The sequence below is a fragment of the Dermacentor variabilis genome, chromosome 7 (assembly GCF_050947875.1).
Source record: "Dermacentor variabilis isolate Ectoservices chromosome 7, ASM5094787v1, whole genome shotgun sequence".
In the NCBI taxonomy this organism is placed as follows: Eukaryota; Metazoa; Arthropoda; class Arachnida; order Ixodida; family Ixodidae; genus Dermacentor; species Dermacentor variabilis.
In genome coordinates, this window is record NC_134574.1 from 52332332 (window position 1) to 52353766 (window position 21435).

Sequence of the window (21435 nt, forward strand, 5' to 3'; positions counted from 1 at the left end):
TTATTTAAAAAAAAGCAGAAGAAAATGTTCCTAATAACAGGGCCGCAGGACCCGATTAATTCCCAGTACACCTAATGAAACAGCTGGGCCCAAATACCAAGGCACTTCTGGCTAATGCTATAGAGCAAGTGATTGAAGCAAAGCAAATTCCATTTGGGTACACCAAGACGGTAAGTTGGGCCACTTGGTTAGGGTTCATCGTAAGGCTCGTAACAGCGCAACACAAGACACTGACAAAAGGAAGGTAAAAAACAACGCGGCGCCGCTGATATTGAAAAAAACGTCTAATACCATATATATGCCAGGTCATAAAAGCATGACATGCGCGAGACGCAGAAATATATCAAGACGGCTGTGACGTGCTTAACAGAAAACAACACAGCACAGCGCGGCGCGTTGTCGTTGTTTACCCTCGTTTTGTCCGTGTCTTGCGTTGCGCTGTTACGAACCTTTCGATGAATTCATCTGGGTGGCGTGAAAGCAGGGTGAACCTGCGGGGGTATTCTGTAACAGTCCAGCTAGTGGACTGTCCATTTCGGCCGTTGCTGGTTGACTAGGGCCGCTCATCTCCTCCTCGATCATCCTGCTGCATCTAATCAGCAGCGGCCGAGATGGACAGCCCACTAGGCGGACTCCTGCAGAATACGCCCCCTCCCCCATCTACGAATGCAGACGTGATAAGGATATAAGGGGAGCTCGTACATGCCGGTTACGGAAACGTCGGTGGCGTATAGAATGTGAATGCAAACCATAGGATTAGGGCAGTAGAAGTAGGTGGAGGAAAACGACATACAGGAATAACTACAGAATGGGTTCACACAACGCAAGTGCTTAGAGAATTGTTTCTTTGAACTAACCTAGTGCATAGCGATTTGGACAGTTAAGAATAAACCTCCGTGGACAGCATTTTTAGATAATAAGGGAGCGTGAAGACCTCTTTTTCACGAGCACCGCCATATAGTCAGCCTCAGAGATCGGTGGTGTATTTCACAAAATTCGTTTCATGAATGTGACCTTACTGTGGAATTTTCATTGTAGTTATAAGCTGTGCTTCAGCAGCAATAAGTAGGTTCCTCTTATACTAACCGCAATAACCGTTCCGCTGCGGAATAACTTGTACGCTTTACTTTTGCATGCGTTCAGATTGTTACCTGAACATACATTGCATGACTACATCGTTTGTTGGACGATGTTCCAGCTCACGAGTGTAATAGTCTTGGCTAGGTAATAACAGCATACCCCACAGTGTGAATCACACTTGTCGAGTGCTCGAGCCACCGGCTCCAGACTTCGCAAGCAGTGATAGATATTGGGTTACCGATCTGTTTGTACTGCACACCGCATCATCGAATTGGTAATCATGATAGGTGTCATTGCGGCATTGCGGCGTTAGCCAGTGTTTTCTTTCTCTCTCTCTCTGTGCGTGCGTGCGTGTGCGTGTGTGCGTGTGCGTGTGCGTGTGCGTGTGCGTGTGCGTGTGTGTGTGTGTGTGTGTGCGTGCGCGCGCGCGTGCGTGCGTGCGTGCGTGCGTGCGTGCGTGTGTGTGTGTGTGCGTGTGTGTGTGTGTGTGTTAAATAACCGTTAAATTCCTTTTATGCAATCCCCTTTGTATATTAGTGCTTTGCATGGCCAAAACAGAGCTTGGTTATCTGACGTCTACTAGGCTTGAAATCCACGAGAACGGTGCCGGTGGCTGCCGCAAATATTTTATAACGATTGGCGATTAGATGTTTCGGGGTTGCATTAGGCTGGCCGCACACGAGCAGTGATGTTTTAATTCTTGCACCAAGCGATCAGATAGTGAGAAGCTTATTTTTATTTTTTAATTCATGCAGGAAACTGAGATAGGCCACTGGTTTTCATTGAATAAAAACCGATAGAGCCAAAATAGTTCACAACACGCACACACACCGCTGATGATGACGCGCGTCGCATGTTTCAGCACCGAAGAGAAATTTCCGAATACTGTAGTTACGGCGCACTGCACCGAAAGGCGACATAGTGGCTCCCCGACGACTTCGTATGAACTGACATCACGTAAATTTCGCGGAGAAAGATCTAAAACATCTCGAAATTGTTCCGCAATACGCGACGTCAACACATTCAAACAGCGCTACGCCGTTCGCACAAGCCAGAGGAGGAGGAAAGACTTGCCGCACGCCCTTTCCTCCTGATGAAATGGTCTGCACAGCAACGTAGGCACGAATTTGTTATGGCATATTCTCAAGCATAAAGGCACAGATGAACAGCTCGTAGTGCTGCTGAAGGACAACCGCGAACAATTTGTACGCAAAGGCCGGGAATACAATGCAGTGGTCAATTTCAGCTAAGTCTGAAGCAAGGATGCCCTTTGTCTCCATTGTTGTTCACGGTTTATATGACGGGCATAAAAATGCGACTAAAAATGGATATTTTGATCTATCCTTACATCCCTAATGGGCAAAAGCTGCAACAAAAGAGGCCATATAACGTAAAACTGTTCCACTCTGTTTTTATTCCAATTTCCTGTCGCCAATATTACGTAACCACCGATGCGAGCATTGGGCGGTTACCTGCAGCGTTGTACGAATAACTTAATCGAACGCTATGCTCGTTAATAGGATGTCACTTTTGTTTGCTTTCAAAACGAATAAAATTGCAGCCGTTTTTCGAATCTGATTGGCTGCCAGGAGGCGAGGAGCACGATCAAGTGGAGAGGGTTTCGATGGGGCCGAGGGAGTGCACTGAATTTGGAGAACCGGATCAGGAATATGGTGCAGGCGTCTGCGATCAGCCTGCTTCGCATTAGCTTGCGGTGGCTGGTGACTTGCAACGGAAGGTTAAGGATGCCGACAAAACGGGTCCTCGGCAGAGAAGAGTTGACAGATGGATGTCGTATATGTGGCAAAGTGCTCGATAACGTTATGCGGCCACGCAAAAAGTTTTGTTGTACGCAAATAAAGCTATGCTATCCAGAAGATGCGAATGGCCAGTGCCTGAGCGACTGGTGAGCATCCATTTTATATTCCTTTCGGAACAGGGCAGTCTCCGGCTATTCGAGAAAAAAAATCAGTTTTGTTCGCCATCTTTAACGCGTACATATCACGTTGACGCGGTAAGTTCTCGCGGTTTTGTGACGTCGCATGACAGAAAGGCGGAGTGGGCGCGGCCTGGAAGCTTTTGACCAATAGCAGAGGGCTAATGGCGAACAAGTGCCGAATCAGAAATAATTATTTTTCTTTTATTTGGTCTATTCACGCATAATCAGCATGTACATGTCATATCAGATGGGGACCTATCGTGGTCTCCCTGACGTCGCGTGACAGAGGCAAAGTGAAGGCGGCCAGAACATTGTGACCAATCGTGGATGGCCGATTGCAGAATTGGAATCAAAAAGTTCGGAATAGCTTTAGGCTATGTGGCCCGAGGTTCCTGTGCCGATGTATACGAAAAGCATAGTGCGACTAGCATACAATGACAATGCAAGATATTTACAGAGACTTGCTAATATATGTGGCAATGCAGCAATGAATGCAGACCTGAGCGCACCACATTATGATCATTAATGAAGAGACGAGTAATGACGCATTATCAATTAGAGAGGAAGCCATATGAATAGTGAAGGAATATGAATACCTCTGTGTGCACATAAAATAAAGAAAGTAAGACCGCGCTACTCAAACATTCACCAATCTAAGAATGAAGGGGAAACGGAATTCGGCAATGATACAACATAGAGCACTTTAAGGCTATAATAAATATGAGGTGGTGTGATGACTCTGGAAGGAGTAATGCTACCAGCCATAACGCTCGCAAATGCCATTTCGTGCTTAAAATCGAACATTGTGTCGGGGTCCGAAGTCAACCAAATGTCGGTAGGCGACTTGGCTTTGGGAGCCAACGGTAAAACCACAAATTACGCAGTGCAGGGTGACATGGGTTGCGCCGCTTTTGAAGTGGGAGAAGCACAGAGCGAAATTAGTTTCGGAGAAATCCTCAACACGGATTAAAATAAATAGGCGGCTAAAGTGCACATATATCTGAACTTCAAAATAATGGACACGGAATGTAGGAAGAGGTCGGGAAAATTGGCAACCAAATAGAGCAAAATAAAGGTTAAATGAAAGTGTAGACAACCGGGATTAATAAAGTAGCATTTGAGTGAGAAAAACAGACGTGGTAAAGCGGACGCAAAGAACGGAAACTAACAGAATTATGCGTGGCTCTGCTATCACAAACACCAGAGACCAGCGGAGATGGGGGAAGGCCAGTAAAGTAGTGCCAAACCGCACACAAGACACACGGGTGCCGGCAACTCGTCCCTATGGCGTCCGCCAAAGGCGTCTACAACGGCGTCCGCGATTCGCGTGTACAACGCCGTAGTAGATGCCGCGGTTGTCTCCACTCTGTGCGGAGCGGCGGGCGAGGAGGACACCGAGGCACCCTAGCAGCCGCCGAAGGAGAAAGACCCTCCTCCCTCGCCTGATCCCCCTGCCTCGCGAGCCACAGGAGAGGGCACGCATCCGGGCAAAACCCTCTATAAAAGCTTAGCCGGAAGCTTTAGCTCGGGTGCACCTGTCTGAATTCTTGTAAAAGGAGAATTAGTTTTTCTCGGCAACCACTGCACCAAACTTGGCTAGGTTTGTTGCATTTAAAGGAAAACCTTAAGATCTAGTGACTGTTGGTTTTCGATTTTTGATTTAGGTTGTCAATTTTTATTAAAAATTGTCAGAACATCATAAGAAAACGAAATATCAAATTTACAACTCTAACTCGGCAGTTAAATATGATAACACAGTGTTGTGATCTGCACCTAATAGCACATCTAAAGCGAACAGAATTGATGTTACACATGAATCTAACGAAAAATTTGTAATATGGAGATGCCTTGCAGAACCCTCTTGAAGAACGTCACACATTCACGTAAGATATAAAATCACATCTCAAATTTCTCGGCTTTGAATGATCTAATGGATGCCGTTTACAGAATCGTGATATGTGTTTCCGATGCAAAATTATTAATCTATAAACTTTGAGCGTCTACTTTTTCAAACTTGCGAATTCTTTAAATTTCTTTAAGCAATATTCATGCCATAAATCAAATTTCCGCTTCCAACGGTCGCTAGAATTAAACTTTCTCTCTCAAATGCAATGAATTTCATTAATATCAATCCAGGGGTGATCTCAGAAAAGCGTGTTTGCGTTTTACATGTATTTCAATAGGCCGCGTCGGAGTTGGGCCCGAGCTCCTTAGTTAAGAGGCTTTAAGAGGAACCGCTGGACCAATTTTAATGAAATTTGTTGCATTTGAGAGAGAAAGTGAAATTCTAGTGACTGTTAGAAGCGGACTTTCGATTTAAGGCCTCAGTTTCATTCAAAGAATTTTCAAGTATTCGAAAGTTGGAAAAAGATAGAAGCACGACGTTTAAAAATTAATGACTCTCCGTCAAAAAAAGATGTCACTGTTCTGTAAACGGCTTCCATTAGATAGTCAAAGCGTACAAATTCTATATGTCAATTTATATCTTTCGTGAACTGGTTACGTTGTGTACAAGGTTTTGCAAAAGCTGTACTTACACATTACTAAATTTCAGATTCATGTGTAACATATCTATTTTGTCCACTTTAGATGTACTATTAGGTGCAGTTCACATAATTTTGAAGCCATTTTTCATTGCTGAGTTGTGGAGTTGTAAACTTCACAGTTTCGTTCACTGAAAATTTGCAATTTTCCCCAATTTTTAGTAAGCGATTTACGACATAAATAAATAATTCGGAATCAACAGTCACTAGATTTTAACGTTTTCTTTGAAATTCTACAGACCTCGTTAAGTTTGGTGCAGTCGTTACCGATAAAAAACATTTCTCCTTTTACATGTATTTACATAGTATATACACCTATTTACATAACACGCGAGCTAAAGCTTCCTGTTAAAGAGCCTCTTACCAAGTATGGCCATTTTGAGCTGACATGCGCCGAGCATACATTGCACGATAACGATCGTGTCTGCAAAGTATTACATCGCTATACGCGCAGAAAGATCTCAAATTTCAAACCGAACGCCGTTTTTCCTTCTCGCGGCTGCAGCGCTCCGAGCCGGTGTATGACGTACTCGTGTAGCGGCGCCAACGTAGTCGTGTCCGCAGTGTGACGTCGCTCGTGGTGAAACGTGACTTCGACAAGTATTCCAGACGACATCTGATATCTGTGTGGTCTGTTGCTCGAAGTGACGAATTGAAGTTTAGAGAAATAACCGCACGTTCCCACTGTCGTGCGGTCACGTGCGCAGGTATTGAAACTATGCCATTTTCTACCGTGTTCCAGTGCGTGATCATGCTCTGCGATCCAATTGTTCTGCCTCAGTATTCGTGTAGCACTGAATTATGCCGCTAGTCATGCGTCCTTGTGCACAGCGCGCAAAATCCTGCACTGCGCGAAACGATAACAGCTGGCCCGCAACGTCGCCAGCGGAAGCGCTAATCGAAAAAAAGAAAAAAAAAAGCGAGGAGAAAGAAAGTCTGGGCGAGGCTCCTGAGGTATGTGTCGCACGATCCTCGAGGTCCGGCATGAGAGAACGCAGGGAAGTAATTTCGCTTGCGGAGGCTAGATGGGGCGAGTGGAGAGAGTGTCTCGCTATGCAGTGGAGCTCGCCTAGTGAAATCACAGGTTTGCGGCACTGAACTATTTCTGTCTCGGCTATTATAGAGCCGATATGAAAAATTTTTGCGGCAGAACGCTCCATAGAGGACGCGTAACATCTTCCAACCTATAACCACAAAGGGCCTGGTGAGGAGCCCTCTAAGGCGAAAGCTTGAATTATTAACGAAATTATTAAAGCTTCCGACGCTACAGGACGAGGGAGCCCAACTCTCCTTTCACCGACTAAACTAGCCAAGCCGTCGTCAGAGACGCTGGCTGTGGTTAAGGGCACTGCGCGCGTTCGGCGTGAATGTGGAGAAACGCGGATGAACACGGATGGCGTCAGCGGTAGCTCTGTCCCATGTTTCGGTGCATTGCCTCGTTGGCACAGATACAAAATAATGCTATACCGAAAAATAAGCTTACCCTAGAATTCTCGGCGGTGACCAAGAACTTTTCCCGCGGCACAGCGCGTAGTCAAGCGTTACTCAGTGTTTCCTCCCTCGGAAACTTAACACGCGAACATTCGTATCCCCAGTGTAGTTGCCGTGGCATCGCGGTACACAGCATTTGCACGGCATTTCAGCGTCCTTCCTTTGACATTTCTTAAGCTCGCAGACACGGAAAAACTCACAGCAACACGCAAAACACGAGCGACCGAACAGCGAAGACATGCACGTCGACAAAGACGCGCCGGGAAATGCCGATTCCCCGGGACAGTAGGGGGACTCTTCAGCCGGACACGCGATACTGCGACCTCGCGGTCACTGGCCGAACTCTTTTGCCGCGTCATGCGGCCGCCCCATCTGTTGACCTAGTGCTAGCGGAAAGAGCGTAAACAAAAGGCTTGTCCCTTTCCAGTTGGAGTTGGCTATTGGTGTTGATCCGGGCCACGTTCCTCGATCGCGTGCGCGCCGCTCCTTCTCCCCCGCTAGGCTCCACCCACCCTCGCCGCGTCACCTTATACTGTGCTTTCTCTCTCTCTCAGTTCTCACTGCCCCAGCTCGGTGAAGCTGCGCACGTCAAGAGAAACCCAGCGAAGTTCTAATAGCTGCTAGACTCCACCCACCCTCGCCACGTCGCTATGCCGTGCGAAGCTATTTTTATACTCTGCTTTCACTCTCTCTCAGCTCTCCCTCCCCCAGCTAGGCGAAGCTGCGCACGTCAATAGAAACCCAGCGAGGTTCTAATAGCTCCACTTTAATATACAACAGAGATTTAGAAGACTGCTAAGAAAGAAATCAGAAGGGAAAATCTGTAATATAACACAAAGAGAAGTGCCTTGCTATATGAGGCTCGAGCTGGTTCCTTAAAGCAAACACACAGCGGAGCAACCCCTCTTAGCAAGTTGAGACGTGTGTACTGCAAAGAAAGCCCGGAAATGACTCGCCTCATTGTGGTAGAATGCCAATATATTCACCCAGCGAGACCCGCAGGAATCTAGTGTGCACCTTCCAGAGGCGATGGAATACAAAAAGGGTGGAAGATTAACTGGTCAGCAGTCGAGATCAGAAACGATTAGTGCTGTGTTGGAATAAAGGGCACCGTAGATATTCATATTGTTACGAGGTGCTGTAGGAGTGAACGATAATGAGAGGAATGACGAAGACGACGATCGCCGATAGTCGTTCGCACGGGCTCCATCTTGTATGCCTGTCTTCTGCCGGTTGTATATATCTTGTAAATATATTGTCAAGCGTCTTCTCTCCCCGTAACATTTTGGTGGAGAGTGCGCGTTTTTAAGGTTTCAAGATGAATCTAAGCAGCGGACGCCCCTTCACGGCAATAAATAAACAATATAAAGGGAGACCTGGCAAGCGTAGGTAATGGTGCGATATAGTGACAGCGGTTTTAAATAGTAAAGTTAAGATCGACATCAGAGGGGCAAGAAGGCTAGATGGCGATAAATGTAGTGAATCAAGCGGGCTAGGTGACAGTCTGCGCCCCGCGTAAGAGGGGATGCCAATAAGTACCATCGTCATCTGCCGTTCACGTCACCTCGGTAACCCGGTATTTTGTAAGGAGCCCAATTAAATAAGCTAAAACATTATTTGATCGCGTTCACCGTGTGTGGTGGTGTCGCACCTTTTCTTTGGACGCTACCATCCTTGAAGCATCCATTGAAGGGTGCTGGCCTTGGGGCGCATTCGGCGGTGGTGGTGGTTCCTGTGGGAGAGTAGCCTGAAAAGCGAGAAATAAACAACGCCCGTTCGTTACAGTGCAATGGAAAATAACGTTGCGACAAACGTTTCACGGTGGGTGCCTTGCCACACTTGGACGGGTCATGCATGCTCGAAAAATGCAGACTTAAAAAGTACCGGCGAAATAGTTAAGGGTGGTAAATTATTCTGTCAAAATCCCATTTTTCATTCATTTGGCGACAGAGATTTGATTAGTACAGAGATCTGAATAATAGGGAAGAAAATTCAGAAAAAGGACATTCTTGTTTAATAAAATTCCCCTACAAAGCTCAGCGCCGGCAGAGTGGAAGCTACATAACAGCTCCAGCAAATCAAAATTGGGCGAGAGTATGAGTGCCTTGGCAGCTTATGTGCTACCCTAAGAGCTTCGCCAGATCAGACGTGGAAAAGAAAGTAAAAATTGTGAGGTTCTACCCGCCAAAAGCACGATCTGCTTACGAAACACACCACACATGGTGCGAGACTGCGGAACGATTCCGACCACTTTTGGTTATTTATCGTGCACCTAAATCGAAGTACACGGGCGTTTTTTTCCCCCCACGAGCGTTTTTTTCAAAAAAAAAAAGTTTCTTGCACTAAAAAAGCGCACAACATGACTGTCACAGCATCTGGACCCATAGCCGATATGGCTGCTTGGGGATTTATCACAAAGCCTGAGTAAGTACTGCATCAATTATCAAATGCAATGTTAATGTGACAATTACAGCATGAATGAGAGATGTACAAAATATCAACAGTAATTCACGAGTTTTAGAGCTCTCCGACATAGTGAGTCTCTTAAGCCACGGTGCAATATTTGGTCGACATTTATTGAAGCTAGCCATATTTTACCAAATTTTTTCGCCAACAAAGGACATTGTTCGACGGCCATAAACATTGCGCACTATCGGCACATTAAGGTTTTTGTTCCGCCCGGCGACTGTTACACCTTGGTGAGAGATCGGCATCCAGACGTCTGCAGGCATGAGTGAGCTCTGACTAGAATCTGACGACTTGTTACTACATGTAAATAGCGTAAAATAAACACCTTTTTCTTTCGATCCTACTCCCGGACGTTCTCATCCATATGGGACAAAGGATTCCTTGCCTAAACGCTACCCCGAGTCTCAACAATGCTAACCACAGAACAATGTGAAGCATACGCGTATCACTGTACTTCCGCGGAATATGTTGGGCAATACGCTCAGTTTTCCTTGTATTTAGCACAGATTTTTTTTTCGTCTAAACAATTCAAAAGTGTACTGTAGTTTGTTAACTGTAGAGCTATAACTAAGGCAGTGTCGTCTGCACACAGAGCAGTTAGCGTGCGGGTCAAGGAGATAGGATAATCATTGACCAAGAGGACAAACAAGCTTGCTCCAAGTACTGAACCTTGCGGAACACCCATTTAAAAGAGTTTCCTGTCTTTTGTTGTCGCATACTTGAACAAACTGAGTCCGCCAATCTAAATGGCCGCGAAAAAGTTTTGAAGCAATCCTCCTAAATCCCGACCGTAGGAGCTTCTGCAGCCACGTATTGTGCTTCACTGCGTTGAAGGCCTTTTTGTATCTAGGACGATATCAATGATGATTTGATTACCGTTTAAAGCCGGGCTTACTTTGTCTGCCACACAATATACTTAAGTAGCCATACAGTATTCCCTTCTAAAGTCATGTCGATTGGGAGTTACTGTGCTGTATTTTGTAATAAAGTCTATCATTCTGTGGCTACTAGTTACCTTCTAGAATCCGTGATTTGCACGATACTTACTAAGATGGTACTTTGTATGCCTCCAGTATTACATTGAAGTAGTTGTTAGATAAGGGTTTTCAAATGCGCGTTTTTATTTTTCAATTATCAGTTCAAGGAAGGGAGGGGGGTGGCTTATGTAGACAGCTAGTTTCTTATGAATAAATTAGCCTTACCCTAAATGGCAATAAATGCCGCACAATTTCTTGTTTTCTGTCAATCCAAATAAAATTTCGAGACAATAACAGGCGTCAGGTATCATATTACTGAATGTGCAACGTGCCGTCTAGCGCTAAAGTGCCTACGCACTTGCAAGATTTCTTACCGTCGATAGCAGCCTTCAAGAATATGGCAAAATATAAGCAGTTCATGTGCGTGCGCATGGCTGTTAAAATAACTTGTTCTTCATTTGCGAAAACGTGCGCATTTAGAAATGTTGCCGCAGTTATAGTGTTCACGGTTGGGCACTATCTGGGCTTATACGTGACGCTTTCATCGTGCCCCAAGTATCCGTTATGGGGTCCCACCTTTTCTTTTGAGTCAGTCGCCTTCGGGGGTTCCTTTGAAGCGTCAGGCCCGGCATGAGCTTCCAGCAGAGGCGCTTTCGCTGCATCCGGGACCAGCGCTATCTACAAGCATACAGCGCCGCTCGTTTGTTCCAATGGTTCACGTGGTCAGCGATGACATTTGCATGATTTTTGTCTGAAAATGTTTGCCGCGGCAGTCGCAGCGAGCTGATAAACTTGTTCGCTAGTGCGTGTAATGGGACAGCCTGATAATGGCACAACCTCCGTAGTCGATTCAAATCGACCACCTAAACGTAAGAAAATTCGTATATTGATCGCGTTTGACACGTGGAGGATCTGCTCAAGCAGAATACTGCACGTTTGCTGCCTGGATCGCAAACATGCAAGCGCCGATATCACAAAATCTTGTATCTTGCATTGGCTAGACTCCTTCGCTATTAATAGGTCCAGCAGCAGAGTTGATTGAAGTTTGCTCTTAGGAACAATGCTAGCGCGAGTGTAAATCCAAGCCTAATTTCGCACTGTGTTCTGGGTTTTTGTTAGCGTACAATTTCTCCATGAATAGTACATGTTCCCAGACAAAGCAGCCAGAATACTGTTTGCTTAGTAACATCTTTATATACAAGCGACATGATCTACGATTCTCAGACCGCAAGTCCTCTGGAGCCGTGCGGATGTTGTAACGATGCATTTCACTTTCTAGTCATCTTTTCTTATCATTCGGAGCACCGAGCCACATAATCCGGCGATAACTGCATTGCCGCAGCGTGCAAGCCAGTGATTAAAGGCGAAAGAAAAATGGAAAAAAATATATCCGTACAAAGTGCGCCTTCTCTGCGACTTCCCGCACCATGCTGTCACATCGGCAGCGAACAGCGGTCAGTATCGCTTTTCTCACTTGGTTGCTGCATGGCCTCCGTGATCGGATGGTCTTCCGATTTCGAAGTCCATGGTTGCCGGTTATCGAATACATCATGCCCCGTGGCGTTGAGCGGCTATCGCATCTACTGTTTGACCTCCAGAAAGGAAGGCCAGGACAAGCACGAGGGGAGGTAATAGGTTTCAAGTGATGGATTAAAAGGGCAGAGGATATGCGCAACTTTGGTAAATCACAATAACAACGTACCACGAAAAATAATAAGGTATATTTATTCTTATTCATTGGTCACAAAGCGATAAAGGGAGGCAAAAGGCGGCACACCACTTACGTAAGGCCTGTCCTTTGCCCAGCGAAACGAAAAACAAATCATGGCAAATGAACGTGTGGTCGAAATAGGGGTTCTGTCGTCTCGGTGTCCAATGTTCAGAATTTTTCTGGTTGAGCTTTATAAAGAATTAACGGTCTTCTTTTCGATAGACGCATTCTACTTAAACAAGCTAAAACAGACGAACATGTCAATGCATATGAGGCTGTTTGAAAATTAGTCTACGAACCGATTTCTAAAAATCCTCGTTGTCACGCGTTAATATCAGCTGTGTCTTAAGGTAACCATATTTACAAAAACAATGATATTGCTACGGAACAGCCGCCACAGTGTGGCTGCGCTGACGAGGAAGAAGAAGACGACGTGGGCGGGCTTGATATAGCGTCGTCATTTTGGCCTTGCGTTAGCTTCCCTGTAAATAAATTCTATATAGCATTGGGCTTAAGCTTCACGTAACATTAATTTGGTAGAGGTGGACGTCCCCTTACCCGTCTTCGATCTTCGCAGCGGTCGCAACGGCGACAGTGCAACTTCGACTCCTGCTGGCGGCACCTCATCTACACAACCGTCTCCGCCTGCAGCCCCGACCTACGTCGCCGTTCCCCCCCCCCCCTCGGGATCCTGGTGTTTTCAACGGAGTCGGCAGTCCTGATGTTGGCGACTGGCTCCGCCTATACGAACGTGTCAGCACCAGTCACAGGTGGGATCCGACTATTATGCTTGCGAACGCTCTTATCTACCTCGACGGAGCTCCACTCACGGAGACACGGATTTGGCGAGTCGTTTTTTGCACTGTTCTCTCCACTTTAATTACACAAAGGACGTGCAAGAATTAGTCCACAGAGGCATTCCCCTCAGCAGGTGCGAAGGTGTGATGCTTTCCCAATATTACAAGCGTTTGTTGACATAGAGGTATGCATTGGGAGTATTTCCATTTCCATCCTAGTCATGACAGACGATTTGTCCTTGTATGCTCTTGTCCTGTTTGGCTGGGTCCCTATACGTGCACTTGCGACAAAATAAATGGTATACCGCTAGACAAAAAATTACAGGGTCTCTTAAAATCTCTCAAGAGCTGAGCGGCGAAAGCCTACTATTCGTCGTTTTAACATTCGCCTTTTCAGTCATTATTAGTCACTACTGCTCCCTACTAAGCATTTTAGACACTTGTAATCAATTGTGGTCATTACAAGCCGCTGTGAGACTTGTTGGTCATTTCATAGTCGTTAGTAGTCATTAGTAGTCATTTCAGTCATTATTAGTCATTACTGGTCATTATTAAGCATTTTTAGCCATTTATAATTCATTTTACTCGTTGCAAGTTGTCGTTAGAGATATTTGTCTCTTCCTAGTCAATATTATTCATTACAAGTCATTTCAGTCATTATTAGTCATTACTGCTCACTACTAAGCATTTTTAGTCATTTCTATTCAATTGTAGTCGTTACAATTTGTCGCTAGACATATTGGTCATTTCGTAGTCATTATTAGCCATTACTGCTCACTAGTAAGCATTTTAGTCATTTGTAATTACTTGTGGTCATTACAAGCCATCGTTAGACATACAGGTCATCTCATACTCATTAGTACGAATTACAAGTCATCTGCAGTCATTTTAGTCATTACTACTAATTACTGTACATTTCTAGTCATTTCTAATCAGTTGTGGTCATTACAAGCCGTCGTTAGACATTGGTCATTTAGGAGTCACTTGTAGTAATTGCAAGTCATTAGTAGTCATTATTAGTCACTACTAGTCATTAACCTCTAACAATCTCTATTATACCGTTATCATTCACTAACTGTCACTATCAATCATTTTTCATTCTATAATTTGTCTTTAATTTGTCTTCATTTGGCCTGATGACGCTTCGGTGGACACTCCGGAAGACAGGTCTGCTGGCACAAACTTCACCATGAGCCTAGAAAGGCTTTCGCCTTAATAAGTCGCTCTTTTTTGAAGGTGGAGTGGTTATGTAAACATCGCCTCAACGTCACAGCTAGCATTCACGATGCAAAGCAACGTCAGCTCTGCGTTATTTTGATTCATAGCGTATTACCGCTGTTTCCCTTGTGCGACGTGCAGGAAATGCGATGCAATGCACCAGTGCCGTATTCGTTTAAACGCGGCTATTAAAAAAAGTAACAAACTTTCGTTCACTGAAGGCCGCGGCACGAGCTGAATACAGTATACCTTTATGCAGGGTGTCCCAGGTAATTCTAGCCACAGTTTAAAAATATGCAAATGCCACCTAGCGCGTCATAACCAAGGTAATCTTGTTTGCCGTCACTTGGAGATACTCAATTTATTTTTCATTCCGCCCACTTAGATAATTAGTCTTGATTATTGAACTTCTCGAATATTACCCGCCGTGGTTGCTCAGTGGCTATGGTGTTGGGCTGCTGAGCACGAGGTCGCGGGATCGAATCCCGGCCACGGCGGCCACATTTCGATGGGGGCGAAATGCGAAAACACCCGTGTACTTAGATTTAGATGCACGTTAAAGAACCCCAGGTGGTCAAAATTTCCGGAGTCCTCCACTACGGCGTGCCTCATAATCAGAAAGTGGTTTAGGCACGTAAAACCCTATAAAATATTATTATTATTATTCTCGAATATTATAATTAGATCAAAAGTGTCCATGAGAAAATTGTAGAGCGACATGAACATCTCCCGACGCAGCTTCCTGTTGCTCAATACGTGCTACATAAGTGTTTTTCCCAGTGGGAAAGCCCGCGAATACACGCAAAATTGGCGCGCGACTAGCCGCTCGAGGCACTCTTGAGTGTAGTGGGGCACTTCTTTCACGTCCGAAAAAAGACTTTTATGTAGCTGGTATCCAGCAACAGAAAGCTATAGTGGGAGTTTTTCATGTTGCTCTACAATTTGCTCATTCACACATTTCATCTAATTCTAATATTTGATAAGTTGATTAATTAAAAATGACTAATTATCTAATTAAGTGGGATGGAAACATAATCAGAGTATCTCCAAGCGACGGCAAACATTAGCTTGGTTATGTCCAGCTACGTGGCATGGGCATATTCTTAAACCATGGCTAAAGTTAGCTGGGACACCCGTATATGCCAGCGCATCAAGTGTCAAGCCAGAACGAAGCGTATACCATATTCATATATTAATAATAATACTAATACGTCGTTACCACCAGTTCACAATAAGATGAGCACCTTTCATACCTTTAAAACGACTCCATTTAATATTTTTCTTTAGACTATAAGGAATCGGGGGTTTAACCTGATGTTCATAAAAGCAAAAAGAAGAACTCTATATGTATATTATGTGGTTCCGTAAATTTCTTACTGCGCCCTTATATTCCGCAGAGGAGTCGTACCTTTTCTTTTGGTTTGGTAGCCTTTGAATCTGCAGGTCCGGCAGGAACTTCTGCAAGAGGCGCTTTCGGTGCAGCCGGAACAACTGAAGTCTGCGAATGAAGTGTAGTGCGGACCTTAAGTTTCTAAGCTACACATCGTCAGCGATCACGTGGGCTCTATTTTTCTTTTAAAACTTTTTGCTGCGACATTATGTGATCAGCTCAGAAACGAGTAAGTAGACAAGCCAGGGCTGTTAACAGTGCTGCCACCTCAGGAGATTCCAAATGAATCGGCTGATGTAGCTTCGTAAATTGATTGCATGTAACGACGTAAGTCATTTCATGCTACAAATACCTCTGTATCGCGCGGTCAATTGCTAAACAATCGCAATACTATGCCCCCTGGGTTGAGCGTGATCTTTAAGATTTTGTGCTTCAATTTGTGTTTGCTTCTTGGCCTTTCAGATGTCCATTAATGCTAGTATACGTGCTCCCAGAATATGCAGTACATGGCGACATGCATTTAGCTATGCTGCGACCGCAGTGCTTCGAAGCGGGCCTGCAAGTGCAGTGTATTTCAACGCAACATTCCGATGAACAACGCTAACTGAAAACAACAGGCACACGAACAACCCAGGCGTCCTTGTGTATTGTATTTAACGCAGCCTGGCCACGACACTGTACTTCCGTAATGTAATTTCTGATCGATTAACGAAGGTTAAGGGCACAAGTCCTGCCGTGCCGAATCCGGTGACTTTTTTTATCATTCCATCTCTCCCCACCTTTGAGAATCTTACGTGTAGAAGAAGCAAGTGTCACGTCGTTTTTTAAACTGCGGAGCTGTTCTAAGTCGAGCCTTTGCCATCCGTTGTCTGGTGTCACGCCGAGAAGCAGGGTGCGGAGAGGGGTATAGGAGCAGGTGCTTCGCCGGCGCGCGCCCTTTCGCCCCATGAATTCCGCTCGACGCGAGCGGCAGCGCCCACGTCGCGCAAATCCCCAGCTTCGAGAGCGAGAAGCGCAAAAAAAAGCGTCAGCGGAGGGAAGTCGCTACCGCCGAGGATCGATGACGGGAAGGGCGAGCGAAGCACCGGTGGAGGCAAGCCAAACCCCACTTTCCAGAGAAGCGACACCAGCCAAGCACCAGCAGAAGGCAGCCAACTCCCAACTTTTAAAGTACAGGAGGCCGAGCAGAGACGTCGACGCGCAAAAATTCCTCCCACGGAGGGTGCCGATGGACGGTTCAAGAGAGAATTCCTCGACCGTGAGTGCGGCCACAGCTGCAAGGTGTGCGGTAGACTGTGGTTTGGTCAAAACCTCGCGCAACTGAAGTGCGTGCGCCATCCGGAACCGAAGCTCGAATCTATCAAAACGTCGAAAACGAGACAAAAGACTGATGAAAATCGCACTAAACACAAGTTCAAAATTGAGAAAACGACCGCCAGCTTCACTGAGTTGACAGTTTTCACTGTGTGGAACTGGTTTTCTTTTCTTTTTTTTTGAAAGCCGCCGCAAGTCAGCCGCCGTGTTACAAGGGGGTCGTGTGCCACACGCGCGTCATCGAGCTGATGCGATGAGACTGCGCCCCGTCTCGCATAACCCAAACTTCATTTCTTGCCTTAAAAGTACGTTCATTCCGTTGAAGTAATACACATACGAACCCGATATTGAGGAAACAAGAGACAGGGATATGGCGTCGATTCCATCTTTCTTTTTTCCTGCTTCGTCGGTCATCCGAGCAACGCACTCAAGCTAAATCCCGACCGCCGCTCCCGACCGCCTTGTAGTATTTCATATTCCATGTTGCATATGAAATATCATGCATTGATAGTTTACGCCATTCTTTCCTAAAACTTACACTGACACACGTTAGCTTCGAGACAAAAAGAAACTAGAATGTAGTCGGCTTGGCAGGACACTTCTTAGCAAAATGGCGTACTGAGGAAGACAGTATGGTTCTTTTTTAAGCATTTACAAATGAGAATGGTGCTGTGCTATTAAAGTTACGCTGGGCTCTAATGGTTTAAGTGTCGTGAATGCTCTTTTTGCAAGCGGCGGTTACTGTTTTGTACTGTTTCAGTGGTTACTGCGTGGTGGTCACAGTAGTCACGTTTATCGTCGTGGGAGCTAGGGCAGGCGACTTGAAAGTTCGATTGGTTCATATTTCGAACGGCCTTTCTCGGATTGGTGAGAAAGGAAACAGCATGCCTCCGCCAGAACGCGCTGGTCCCAACAAGTGTGGTAGGGCAACACTGTCGATAAAGATTGCGTTTGGTACCGCGCTAACAAGGGCCACAGAGCAGCGAAGAAGACAGGGCAAGCACTGCACCGTCTATTTTGTGTTTTCGCGTTATTCCAGCCTTCTTCGCTGCGGTGTTTGCCCCATTAAAGCGATGAAGGTGTAATGTATGAACCAACAAGCGAAGAAGTACGCGGTATTAGGCCCCTAAATAAATGGGCCGACGATTACGATACTTGGCAATACGATCTTTGAGCACAGCTTCTGCCTTACTTACACAGGCAACCGCATACAGAACACACAGTTCCGAACGGAGGCGGTTGTGCGTTTCGGATTGGGCAGCACACACCGCGATCCGCCGCTATCGAGCTGGCGCTCCGGCGACGCACCATCGCGCGATCTTATAGTGGGTCAACTCCGCGAAGACGGGAGGGGCGATTAGCAATTATTATTTACTGTTTGTTCTGAGGTGGGATGAAGAAACGGGTGGAGAACAGGGCTATTGAGTGGAGGCCACATACTCATTCATTCACAGACAGGTCTCAATGTGGCCACACAAGTTAGGGGTGAGAAGTAGAAGCAAGGGGACGTAACGCTATAACAGTTTTTCGAGTAACCGCAATGGCACTGCGCCAGGTAAGAGGAGGTATAAGGCAACAGTGGAGGCTGGAGAAGGACAGCCAGGCGCAAGCACTGCCAGAGGCGACAAATGCCACTGAGGAACGCGCCTTGTAAACGGGGAAGCGAGACGCGGCTGAGAGACGTAGAGATACGCGACGCGGGGACGGAGGAGCGGAGAGCCGTCACGCGCGAGGCGGCTAGGAGCGCTCGCCACCGGCACCGCAGCAGTGCCGCGACAGTGGGATAACGGAACGGCGAGGGCGCATTACGCGGTAGCGGCGAGAATCACCGCAACGGGGCTGCGTGGAGGAAGAGGGCGAGAGGATAGGCGAGAACACATGATCCGGCTTTGGAGGAGCGAAGGGAGCAAGGCTCGCGCCATGCGCGAGAGATAGTGCTAGGAGCACGCGCAGCTAGAGCAGCGCGCTAGCCCCGGCTATGGAGCTGGTTACGGCGAGGCACGACGGTGAGGCTTACCGCCACGCGAAACGTGGGAACGGCTGCCCAAGAGCAGCGCTCTAAAGCGGGCTGCAGTCGTCATCGCACTCACCTTTCTGCTGCTTTCGGCGATCGAAGGCCGCGATTGCTTGCGTTTCGTACGATTGGTGCTGTCCTTCCCCAAAGAGGCCGACCTTCTGGACAAAGAAGACTTCGAGGCTGTACTGGACGTGCTGGCCTTCCTCGCGTCGGCCGTGCCTTGAGGGGGGGAGACGCTGGGCTGAAAGGGTGGAGGCTCGTACGTTTGTATAGCTTCTCTCGCTACGGCGTTTCCATCGTTAACGCGATAGTGCAATGCAGAAACCAACAAGCCCAGAAGTACGTGGTATTACGCCGCCTAAAAAGACGGTCTCCAGCCGCCATCGCACTCACCTTTCCGCTGGTTTCGGTGGTCGAAGCCCGCGACTGCTTGCGTTTCGCTCGCTTGCTGCTGTCCTTACCCGAAGAGCTCGACTTTCCGCTCGAAGAAGACTTGGAGGCTGCACTGGACACGCTGTCCTTCCTCACGTCGGCCATGCCTCGATGAAGGTAGTAGCTGAGAGCTTAGAAGGTCGAGACTCGAGGTCCGTGAGAAGGAGCGACGTCTCGAATCAGCGAACCGTCGGGCTTCTTCTGCGTTATCTTCTGAGCGCGTGATTCTCGTGCAGCACGCGCTGCGCCAGTGACGATGATGACCCCGGACAATGGCACATGCCCACAACAAGGGATTGGCCAGGAAGCGAGCGGTTTAGGAATAAAGAAAACAAGCAGACAATTAGTGCCCTTGGTCGTCACTGCGTCATCATTGCCTTCTGTTGACTTTAAATTCTGAACGTGACAGGTTACACACTTAGGAGGAGAACAACGAAAACAGTTTTAAGTAGTAAAGAAAGCACAAGAAAATTTGTTTTAAAAGCGCAGCACCAAGGTCATTTGGCTTTAAGACGCAATTACCATTAGTCAGGTTCAAGAAAGTTCGCCTAAGCAGCCTTTTTGAGATTCCTTCATATTTGTTCAGTTCCCTACCCGTGCCACAAAACAAATTACACATTAACAAACAAAAGGAAGGAGAGCGGTTTATTTCTCGTTGAATGCAATCCTTAGCAAAATAATATAAAAGAAGATGAAAGGAAAACAAACAGATCCCACGCAATGTTCCGATATAAGTGGCGAAAAGCTAGGTTGAGTTCTCCAGATAGCAGCCGTGACGGACGACTGGCTAACTTCAGCTGTTAGCCCTAACTTCTACAAGAACAAATACGAGGTATGACGCATGTTTGCGGAATATTCGTAACGAGAGGTACATGCACAGTTAGGTACGGATAAATATAGGTGGGTTACAGTCACTCAGAAAGGTACTGAAATAAACTGGGAGCAAGCGAATACACGAATATCACCGAATCGAATAGAATAGTCAACGTTCGAATAATTCGATTCCAGAATAAAATCGTCACAGTTTAACCCTAAAGGCGAAGAATATTACCTACGATAGCAAATCATTAGACAGTTATCCGCAGTAAAGTAACTAGTTTTAGCAGCCGTAAAACTGCTGCAAGCATTCGCTTACTATATAAGTTAGCAAGCACGGTGTCACATGCGCACAGACAAATATTGACACGCCACTCGATGACCGCTGACACTCGCTGTCCGAACGCTGGCGTGACGAAGAGCGGCAGCAGCCAGGGAGTGAATTCCCACTTCGTGCAGCTTCGAAGCCATCAGCTATCTGGAGTCGGTTAGCCTTCGAACACGGACCAGATCACCTCCAAGGCAGGAGGTGGGCGGCCGCTCTCAGCCGTGCAATGCTCAGCCATGACCGGAATAGGAGCGGAGATGCGCGCTACGTAGCTACCGTGCACCTCTTCTATCCCCCACCTCTCCCTGCTTCTCCTCACCTCCCTGCTTCCCCCTCTTTGCGCGCACTCTCCCCGCCGTCCGCGTTTACGCACTCGAGAAGACGCCGCCGCGCTAAGCCAGCTTCCTTCTCGGCTCACCCTCGCATGCTTTCCCTCCCACCTACAGCATGCGGGGCGCGGCGGCGATATTATCGCACCTTTAATTTAGGCGGAACATCACTTATTTGTTTGGAGTGTGTCGATGTAATACCTATCGCAATAATGTCCAACATTCGATTTTTCGTATATTCGATATATTCTGTGTAAAGCTCCGCGCAGTGTCACGTACTCCGCGGAGCCCCACGTGCTCGATGCCACCCTATCGAGCGTTTTGCGTCGTTTTCGGTGCAAATGGAGTGCCCAATGCGCCGGGAACGCACCCTAGGTAGCGGACTTTGTCGCTGGTAAAATGGCGCCGCGTCGTCTGGGTCGGCCTCTGCCGGTAGAAGGTTCGTCCGGGTCGACAGGACGGATCGAAGTGAGAACGCGCTCCATACAAAGGGAACGGTTACAAAATCACCGCCTATTTCGTAAAGGGCGAAGCCATGGGTGAAGATCTGGCGCACTAGTCGCTGATAGGCACGCAGATCGTGC

At 46.8% G+C, this 21435-nt stretch overlaps 1 protein-coding gene across 1 annotated transcript in view; it reads right to left on the minus strand.

Annotated features, from left to right (window-relative positions):
- The window catches only part of LOC142588624 (neprilysin-1-like), a 37299-nt gene extending 17721 nt beyond the window's left edge, over positions 1-19578 (minus strand). The window contains exons 1-4 of the mRNA XM_075700457.1: positions 19340-19578; positions 19020-19187; positions 15634-15723; positions 8705-8800 (exon numbers count right to left, since the gene is read on the minus strand). Coding sequence (XP_075556572.1) covers positions 8705-8800; positions 15634-15723; positions 19020-19187; positions 19340-19483 — 498 coding nt within the window. The 5' untranslated portion in view covers positions 19484-19578. The remainder of the gene's footprint in view (positions 1-8704; positions 8801-15633; positions 15724-19019; positions 19188-19339) is intronic.
- Between the last annotated feature and the right edge of the window lie 1857 nt (positions 19579-21435).